Below are 10,136 nucleotides of genomic sequence, written 5' to 3'. Positions count from 1 at the left end.
CCATCTTGCTGGTAACTGGCTGGTGACTGGCTGACTGTCTGTCTGGCTGGTGGCTGGCTGGAGGCTATATGCTGGCTGGTTGGTGGCTAGTGGCTGGCTGGTGGCTAGTGGCTGGCTGGTGGCCGGCCGGCTGGCTGGTTGGTGGCTTGTTGCTTGCTGGTGGCCGACTGGCTGGCTGGATGGCTCGAGGCTGGTTTGCCGGTGGGTGGTTGGTGGCTGGCTGGTGTCTGGCTGTCTGGTATCTTGTTGTTGGCTGGTGGATAGTGGCTGGCTGGTGGCTGGCAGGTTGGTTGGCTTGATGGTGGCTTGCTGGTGGCTGGCTGGCTGGCTGGTGGCTGGCTGGCTGGCTGGGGGCCAACTAGTGGCTGGAAGGCTGGCCGGCAGGCTGATGACTGGATCGCAGCTGACTGGTGACTGGCTGGTGGTAGGCTGGCTTGCTGGATGGTGGCTGGCTGGTGGCAGGCTGGTGACTGGCTGGCTTGCTGGCTGGTTGGTGGCAGGAAGGCTGGCTGGCAGGCTGACTGGCAGGCTGGTGGCTGGTGGCGGCTGGTGGCTGGTGGCTGGCTGGCTGGCTGGTGGCTGGCTGGCTGGCAGGCTGGTGGCTGGCTGGTGGCTGTTGGCTTGCTGCTGGCTGCTGGCTGGCTGGTTGCTGGCTTGCTGGTGGCTGACTGTCTGGCTGGTGGCTGGTGTCTGGATGGCGGCTGGCTGGATGGTGTCTGACTGGTGGCTGGCTGTTTGGGTGGTGGCAGGCTGGTGGCTGGCTGGTGAATGGCTGGCTGCTGTCTGGCTGGCTGGCGACTGGCTGGTGGCTGGAAGGCTGGCCATCTTGCTGGTAACTGGATGGTGACTGGCTGGTGGCTGGCTGGTGGCTGGCTGGTGGCTGGCTGGCTGGTGGCTGTATGCTGGCTGGCTGGTGGCTGTGGCTGGCTGGTGGCTGTGGCTGGCTGGTGGCTGTGGCTGGCTGGTGGCCGGCTGGCTGGCTGGTTGGTGGCTTGTTGCTGTCTGGTGGCCGGCTGTAAGCTGGATGGCTGGCTGTTGGCTGGCTTGCTGGTGGCTGGTGGCTGACTGGCTAGTGGCTGGCTGGTGGCCGGCTGGCTGGTGGCTTGTTGCTGGCATGCTGGCTGACTGGCTGCTGGCTGGCTGGTGGCTGGCTGGTGGCTTGTTAATGGCAGGCTGGCTGACTGGCTGCTGGCTGGCTGGCCTGCTGGTAACTGTCTTGTGGCTGGCAGGTTGCTGGAAGCCTGGCTGGCAGGCTGGTGGCAGGTTGGAGGCTAGTGGCTGGCTGCTGGCTTACTGGCTGGTTGCTGGCTGGCTGGTGGCTGGTGGCTGGCTGGTAACTGGCTGGTGCTGGCTGCTGGCTGGCTGGCAGGTTGGTGGCAGGTTGGAGGCTAATGGCTGGCTGCTGGCTGACTGGCTGGTTGCTGGCTTGCTGGTGGCTGGTGTCTGGATTGCTGGCTGGCAGGCTGGTGGCTGGCTGGCTGGTGGCAGGCTGGCTGGCTGGTGGCTTGTTGGCTGGCTGGAGCCTGGCTTGCTGGTGGCTGGATGGTTTCTGGCTGGCTGGAGGCTGGTTTGCTGGTGGCTGGTTGGTGGCTGGCTGGTGGCTGGCTGGCAGGCTGGTTGGCTGGTGGCTGGCTGGCTGGCTGGCTGGCTGGCGGGTGGCTGGCTGGCTAGCTGGTGGCTTTCTGGCGGCTGGAAGGCTGGCCGGCATGCTGGTTACCTGGATCGTGGCTGGCTGGTGGTAGGCTGCTGGCTGGTGGCTGGCTGGCTGCTGGCTGGTTGGATGGCTGGTTGCTGGCTTGCTGGTGGCTGACTGGCTGGCTGGTGGCTGGTGTCTGGCTGGTGGCTGCCTGGCTGAGTGGCTGGTGGCAGGTTGGTGGCTGGCTGGCTGGCTAGTGGATGGCTGGCTGGAGCCTGGCTTTGCTGGTGGCTGGCTGGTTTCTGGCTGGCTGGCTGGAGGCTGGTTTGCTAGTGGCTGGTTGGTGGCTGGCTGGTGGCTGGCTGGCAGACAGGCAGGCTGGTAGGCTGGCTGGCTGGCTGCTTGCTGGCTGGTTGGCTGGTGGCTTTCTGGTTGCCGGAAGGCTGGACGGCAGGCTGGTACCTGGATCGTGGCTGGCTGGTGGTCGGCTGGTGGCTGGTGGTCGGCTGGTGGCTGGCTGGCTGCTGGCTGCTGGCTGCTGCCTGGTTGGATGGATGGTTGCTGGCTTGCTGGTGGCTGACTGGCTGGTGTCTGGCTGGTGTCTGTCTGGCTGGTGTCTGGCTGGTGAATGGCAGGCTGGTGTCTGGTTGCTGGCTTGCTGGTGGCTGACTGGCTGGCTAGTGGCTGGTGTCTGGCTGGATGGTAGCTGGCTGGTGGCAGGTTGGTGGCTGGTGGATGGCTGGTGAATGGCTGGCTGCTGGCTGTCTGGCTGGCCTGCTAACTGGCTGGTGGCAGGCTGGTGGCTGGTGGCTGGCTGATGAATGGCTGGCTGGTGGCTGGTTGCTGGCTGGCTGGCCGGCTGGCTGGTGGCTGGCTGGCTGGCCGGCTGGTGGCTGGCTGGCCGGCTGGCTGGTGGATGGAACGCTGGCCGACAGGCTGGTAACTGGCTGGTGGCTGGCAGGCTGCTTGCTGGTGGCTGGCTGGCTGCTGGCTGGTTGCTGGCTTGCTTGTGGCTGACTGGCTGGCTGGTGTCTGGCTGGTGGCACTTTTGTGGCTGGTGGTTGGCTGGTGAATGGCTGGCTGCTGACGGTCTCTCTGGCTGGCTGGTTGCTGGCTTGCTGGTGGCTGACTGGCTGGCTGGTGGCTGGTGGCTGGATGGCTGGTGGGCTGGTGTCTGGCTGGTGGCTGGTGGCTGACTGGCTGGCTGGTGGCTGGTGGCTGGCTGGCTGGATGGCTACTGGCAGGTTGGTGGCTGGTGGATGACTGGTGAATGGCTGGCTGCTGACTGTCTGGCTGGCTGGTGGCTGGTGGCTGGTGGCAGGCTGGTGGCTGGCTGGTTGCAGGCTGGTGGCCAAGCTGGCTGGCTGGTCGCTGGTGGCTGGCTGGTGAATGGCTCGCTGCTGGCTGGCTGGCTGGTGGCTAGTGGCTGGCTGGCTGGCAACTGGCTGGCTGGAGGCTGGCTTGCTGGTGGCTGGTGACGTACTGGCTGGCTGTTGGCTGGTGTCTGGATGGCTGACTGACTGACTGGCTGGCTGGTGGATGGCTGGTGGCTGGCTTGCTGGCTGGCTGGCTGGTGGCTTGTTGCTGGCTGGCTGGCAGGCTGGTTGGTGGCTGGTGTCTGGATGGCTGGCGGCTGGCTTGCTGATGGCTGACTGGCTGGCAGGCTGGTTGGTGGCTGGCTAGTGGCTGGTGGCTGGATGGCTGGCTTGCTGGTTGGCTGGCTGGTGGCTTGTTGCTGACTGTCTGGCTGGAGGCTGGCTGGTGGCTAGTGGCTGGCTGGTGGCTGCTGGCTGGCCTCCTACATGGCTCCCCTTCCAGCCTGCAAAATGGAGTCATCAAACAATTCCTGGCTTCCAGAAGAACAAGTTTGGGGGGAATAAGGGGGAAAAGGGCCAGCCAGCTAGCTGACTAGACTTCCTCTGATGAAAAGGTCAGTGGCACCTGTAAATCTATGGGCTGCAGAGAGCAGCTGGAGGGACTTGAGCAGCCAGGTGCCCAGGGACACTACACTACCCCGCTACTACACACACACACACACACACACACACACACACCACGTGTGTGTGTGTGTGTGTGTGTGTGTGTGTGTGTGTGTGTGTGTGTGTGTGTGTGTGTGTGTGTGTGAGTGTGTGTGTGTGTGTGTGTGTGTGTGTTTGTGTGTGTGTGTGTGTGTGTGTGTGTGTGTGTGTGTGTGCGTCAGAACCATATCCCATTGTCTTCGACTCAGGAAGGGATGAGTCTACTAAATACAGGTTCCACATAAAACTCCACATACAAATGACCAATACATGTCCTAATTAATTTCACAAGCCCTTAACTAACAATTCAGTTTTAGGAAAAATACCAAATAGATAAAAATAAAAGTAACAAATAATTAGAGCAGTAGTAAAATAGCAATAGATAGGCTATATAGGGGATACCGGTACAGAGTCAATGTGTGGGGGCACCAGTTTGTTGAGGTAATTGTCTTATGGCTTGGGGGTACAAGATGTTTAGAAGCCTCTTGGACCCAGACTTGGCGCTCCGGTACCGCTTGCCGTACGGTACCAGAACAATCTATGACTAGGCTGGCTGGAGACATTGACAATATTCAGGACCTTCGTCTGACACCGCCTGGTAAATAGGTCCTGGATGGCAGTAAGCTTGGCGCCAGTGATGTACTGGGCCGTACGCACTACCCTCTGTAGTGCCTTGCGGTCCGGGGCCGAGCAGTTGCCATACCAGGGGATGATGCAAACCGTCAGGAGGCTCTCGATGGTGCAGCTGTAGAACCTTTTGAGGATCTGAGGACCCATCTTTTCAGTCTCATAAGGGGGAAAAGGTTTGTCGTGCCCTCTTCACCTACCTATCTCCTCTACATATAACAACAACCTACTGTAGTTCTACCCATCTACATTACATCTCCCTACAATCTACTGTAGATCTACCTATCTACACTACAAGTAACAACCTACTGTAGGACTAGATATATACACTACATGTAACAACCTACTCTAGGCCTACCTATCTACACTACAAGTAACAACCTACTGTAGGACTAGATATATACACTACATGTAACAACCTACTGTAGGCCTACCTATCTACATTTCATATCCCTACAATCTACTGTAGGCCCACCTATCTTTTCCTATTTTGCTGCCTTATACCTGGAATCAAAATGGATTTTTGCGGGGTTGTATCATTTGATTTACAAAACATAATATGCCTACCACTTTGAAGATGCAACATATTTTTTAGTGTGAAACAAAATGTCAACGGTGTTTATGGGAGGCGAAGTCAGATGCAGGTAGTGTAGTGAACAGGCGCACTTTAATTCCGTTCTATAAAATATAAAAGCACAAAAAGAAGCAATAATGTGCCAAAAACACGGAACATGTAATGCGCCTGACAATAATTCACAACACAAACAAAAAATACACACAAAGACATGATGGGAAACAGAGGGCTAAATCCATGTAAATGATTAGGGAATGAAAACCAGGTGTGTATGGAACAAGACAAAACAAATGGATACATAAAAAAATGGGGCGGCAATGGTTAGAAAGCCGGTGACGTCGATCGCTGAACGTCGCCCGAACAAGGAGAGGAGCCGACTTCGGTAGAAGTCGTGACAAAGACTGAAACAGGTTTCCCTCAAAAATTCCCTGTATTTAGTGCCATCCATCATTCCTTCAATTCTGACCAGTTTCCCAGTCGCTGCCGATGACAAACATCCTCACAGTATGATGCTGCCACCACCATGCTTCACTGTGGGGATGGTATTCTCAGGGTGATGGGGAGTGTTGGGTTTGCGCCAGACATAGTGTTTCCCTTCAAGGCAAAAAGCAACATTTTAGTCTAATCTTCCATATGTTTGGGGAGTCTCCCACATGCCTTTTGGCGAACACCAATTTATTTCTTAAAAGCAATGGCTTTTTATTGACCACTCTTCTGTAAAGCCCAGCTCTGTGGAGTGTACGGATTAAGGTTGGACAGATACTCCAATCTCCGCTGTGGAGCTCTGCAGCTCCTTCAGGGTTGTCTTTGATCTCTTTGTTGCCTCTCTGATTTATTAATGCCCTCGTTGCCTGGTCTGTGAGTTTTGGTGGGTGTGGCCCTCTCTTGGCAGGTTTGTTGTGGTGCCTTATTCTTTCAATTTTTTAATAATGGAATGTTGAAAGCTTAGGATATTTTTTTTAGAACCCAACCCTGATCTGTACTTCTCCACAACTTTGTCCTTAACCTGTTTGGAGAGCTCCTTGGTCTTCCTGGTGCCGCTTGCTTGGTGGTGCCCCTTACTTAGTGGTGTTGCAGACTCTGGGGCCTTTCAGAACAGGTGTAGATATAATGAGATCATGTGACAAATCATGTGACACTTAGATTGCACACAGGTGGACTTTATTTAACCAATTATGTGACTTCTGGAGGTAATTGGTAGCACCAGATCTTATTTGGGGGCTTCATAGCAAAGGGGGTGAATACATATGCAAGCACCACTTTTCCGTTTAGAATTTTTTAGAATTTTAAAACTTCTGTTCTGCAGTATTGAGTAGCTTGGATGAATAAGGTGCCCAGAGTAAACGGTCTGCTCCTTAGTCTCAGTTGCTAAAATATGCAAATTTTTATTAGTATTGGATAGAAAACAATCTGAAGTTTCTAAAACTTTTTGAATGATGTCTGTGAGTATAACAGAACTCATATTGCAGGCAAAAACCCGAGAAGATCAAAACAGTAAGTGAGAAATCTGAGGTTGGTAAATTTTCAACATAGTTCCAATTGAAATCCCATTGAGATATGAATGAAGTTGCACTTCCTATGGCTCCCACTAGATGTCAACCATCTAAATACATTTGAATGAGGCTTCTACTGTGTTGTGGGACTGAATAAGAGCAGAATGAGCCATGTGTCTGGCAGTCAGCCATTTCCTGGTCACACTCATTCCACATGATATCCACTTGCGTTCCGTTGCTCTTCAAGACACAAAGGAATTCTCTGGTTGGAACTTTATTGAAGATTTATGATAAGAACATCCTAATGATTGATTGTGTACCTAGTTTGAAATGTTTCTTCGACCTGTAATATAACTTTTTAAAGTTTTTGTCCGAAGTAACGATCGACCAGAACGAGCGTTTGGATATGTATACCAAACGCTCTAACAAAAGGAGGTATTTGGACATAAATTATGGACATTATCGAACAAAACAAACATTAATGTGGACAGGGGATTCCTGGGAGTGCATTCTGATGAAGATCATCAAAGGTAAGGGAATATTTATTATGTCATTTCTGGTTCTGTTGACTCCAACATGGCGGCTATTTTGACTATTGTTCTGAGCGCCGTCTCAGATTATTGCATGGTTTGCTTTTTCCGTAAAGTTTTTTTGAAATCTGACACAGCAGTTGCATTAAGGAGAGGTATATCTATAATTCCATGTGTATAACTTGTATTATCATCTACATTTATGATGAGCATTTCTGTTGAATCGATGTGGCTATGCAAAATCACTGGATGTTTTTGGAACTAGTGAACGTAATGCGCCAATGTAAACTCAGATTTGGTTATAAATATGAACTTTATCAAACAAAACATACATGTATTGTGTAACATGAAGACCTATGAGTGTCATCTGATGAAGATCATCAAAGGTTAGTGATTAATTTAATCTCTATTTGTGCTTTTTGTGACTGGAAAATCTTTGGCTGGAAAAATGGCTGTGTTTTTCTGTGGCTTGGTGGTGATCTAACATAATCGTTAGTGGTGCTTTTGCTGTAAAGCATATTTGAAATCGGACACTGTGGTGGGATTAACAACAAGATGACATTTAAAATGGTATGAGATACATGTATGTTTGAGGAATTTTAATTATGAGATTTCGGTTGTTTGAGGAATTTGGCGCCCTGCACTTTCACTGGCTGTTGTCATATCATCCCGTTAACGGAATTTCTGCCCTAAGAAGTTTTTAAGAAATAATACATTTTTAATATTTCACTTCACCAATTTGGAGCATTTTGTGTATGTTCATTACATGAAATCCAAATAAACATCTATTTAAATTACAGTTTGTAATAAAAAACACAAGAAAAACACCAAGGGGGGTGAAAACTTTTACAAGGCACAGTACATAGATACTGTAGGACCTACCTATCTACACTCCATATCCCTACAACCTACCGTAGGCCTACCTATCTACACTACATGTCCCGACATCCTACTGTAGGCCTACCAATCTACACTACATGTAACAACCTACTGTAGGACCTACCTATAGACACTACATATCCCTACAACCTACTGTAGGACCTACCTATCTACACTACATATCCCTACAACCTACTGTAGGCCTACCTATCCACACTACATGTCCCTATAACCTACTGTAGGCCTACCTATCTACACTACATACCCCTACATCCTACAGTAGGCCTACCTATCTACACTGCATACCCCTACATTCTACCGTAGGCCTACCTATCTACACTACATGTAGTAAACTACTGTAGGCCTACCTATCTACACTACATACCCCTACAACCTACTGTAGGACATACCTATAGACACTACACATCCCTACAACCTACTGTAGGACCTACCTATCTACACTACTTGTCCCTACAACCTACTGTAGGACCTACCTATCTACACTACATGTCCCTATAACCTACTGTAGGCCTACCTATCCACACTACATGTCCCTATAACCTACTGTAGGTCTACCTATCTACACTACATACCCCTACATCCTACAGTAGGCCTACCTATCTACACTACATACCCCTACATCCTACCGTAGGCCTACCTATCTACACTACATGTAGTAATCTACTGTAGGTCTACCTATCTACACTACATACCCCTACAACCTACTGTAGGCCTACCTATCAACACTACATGTAATAATCTACTGTATGCCTACCTATCTACACTACATATCCCTACAACCTACTGTAGTCCTACACTACTGTAGTCCTACACTACTGTATGACCTATCTATAGACACTACATATCCCTACAACCTACTGTAGGACCTACCTATCTACACTACATGTCCCTATAACCTACTGTAGGCCTACCTATCTACACTACATAACCCTACATCCTACAGTAGGCCTACCTATCTACACTACATACCCCTACATCCTACCGTAGGCCTACCTATCTACACTACATGTAGTAATCTACTGTAGGCCTACCTATCTACGCTGCATATCCCTACAACCTACTGTAGGCCTACACTACATGTAACAACCTACTGTAGGACCTACCTATAGACACTACATATCCCTACAACCTACTGTGGGATCTACCTATCTACACTACATATTCCTACAACCTACTGTAGGACCTACCTATCTACACTACATATCCCTACAACCTACTGTAGGTCTACCTATATACAACACATCTCCCTACAACCTACTGTAGGCCTACACTACATGTACCAACCTACTGTAGGCCTACCTATCCACACTACGTGTCCATATAACCTATGGTAAGTCCTACCTATCTACACTACATACCCCTATAACCTACTGTAGGTCCTACCTATCCACACTACATGTCCCTATAACCTACTGTAGGCCTACCTATCCACACTACATGTCCCTATAACCTACTGTAGGTCTACCTATCCTCACTATATGTCCATATAACCTACTGTAGGTCTACCTATCCTCACTATATGTCCATATAACCTACTGTGGGCCTACCTATCCACACTACATGTCCCTATAACCTACAGAAGGTCTACCTATCCTCACTATATGTCCATATAACCTACTGTACACGTCTCTATGTGTGGGAGGATTCACCGTCTTCCCGGCCTCACCTCCTCTGCCATGTCATCGGCTGGCAGCTGGGGTCTAGTGCAGGGCACAGAGTTCTGCTCAAGGCTGTTTCCTCCTGTGACACAAAATGATATTTTACTGACAGACAAGAGATTTTGAACGACATAACACTTCCTCTTCAAAGGCACTAATTTGTGAAAACTGTATTTTGGCTAAAAGGTTTTGGTGCGTTTGTAATGTAGCCTAGAGACGGAGCTGGGAGTCCTGTCCTCATGCTTCTCACAACTACTACTCTAGGTCCTACCTACAGTGCCTTGCGAAAGTATTCGGCCCCCTTGAACTTTGCGACCGTTTGAAGCCTGAAATGTGGCAAACATAAAGATATAAAACTGTATTTTTTGTGAAGAATCAACAACAAGTGGGACACAATCATGAAGTGGAACGACATTTATTGGATATATCAAACTTTTTTAACAAATCAAAAACTGAAAAATTGGGCGTGCAAAATTATTCAGCCCCCTTAAGTTAATACTTTGCAGCGCCACCTTTTGCTGCGATTACAGCTGTAAGTCGCTTGGGGTATGTCTCTCAGTTTTGCACATCGAGAGACTGAATTTTTTTCCCCATTCCTCCTTGCAAAACAGCTCGAGCTCAGTGAGGTTGGATGGAGAGCATTTGAACAGCAGTTTTCAGTTCTTTCCACAGATTCTTGATTGGATTCAGGTCTGGACTT

General features: G+C 50.2%; 1 protein-coding gene across 1 annotated transcript; it reads right to left on the bottom strand.

The window, feature by feature from the left end:
• Positions 1 to 1,162: 1,162 nt before the first annotated feature.
• Positions 1,163 to 4,431, bottom strand: LOC135532660 (uncharacterized). The gene is made up of 3 exons (XM_064960127.1): positions 4,234 to 4,431; positions 2,419 to 3,315; positions 1,163 to 2,257 (listed from the first exon to the last, which is right to left on the bottom strand). The coding sequence occupies exons 1-3, from the start codon at positions 4,429 to 4,431 to the stop codon at positions 1,163 to 1,165; spliced, it is 2,190 nt and encodes a 729-aa protein (XP_064816199.1).
• Positions 4,432 to 10,136: the final 5,705 nt, after the last annotated feature.

Source organism: Oncorhynchus masou, unplaced genomic scaffold, assembly GCF_036934945.1.
Source record: "Oncorhynchus masou masou isolate Uvic2021 unplaced genomic scaffold, UVic_Omas_1.1 unplaced_scaffold_1975, whole genome shotgun sequence".
Taxonomy (NCBI): Eukaryota; Metazoa; Chordata; class Actinopteri; order Salmoniformes; family Salmonidae; genus Oncorhynchus; species Oncorhynchus masou.
The sequence above is the reverse complement of the archived record's forward strand: the minus strand, read 5'-3'. Positions and strand labels throughout refer to the sequence as shown.

Excerpts from the sequence above, each read along its gene's own strand:
- LOC135532660 (XM_064960127.1), bottom strand. The coding sequence starts at position 4,431 with ATGGGTCCTCAGATCCTCAAAAGGTTCTACAGCTGCACCATCGAGAGC. Across the intron at positions 3,316-4,233 it reads CCAGGCGGTGTCAGACGAAG|CCAGCCACCAACCAGCCTGC; the intron begins GTCCTGAATATT and ends ACCAGCCACTAG. Across the intron at positions 2,258-2,418 it reads CACCAGCCTGCCACCAGCCA|CCAGACACCAGCCAGACAGA; the intron begins GTTAGCAGGCCA and ends GCCATTCACCAG.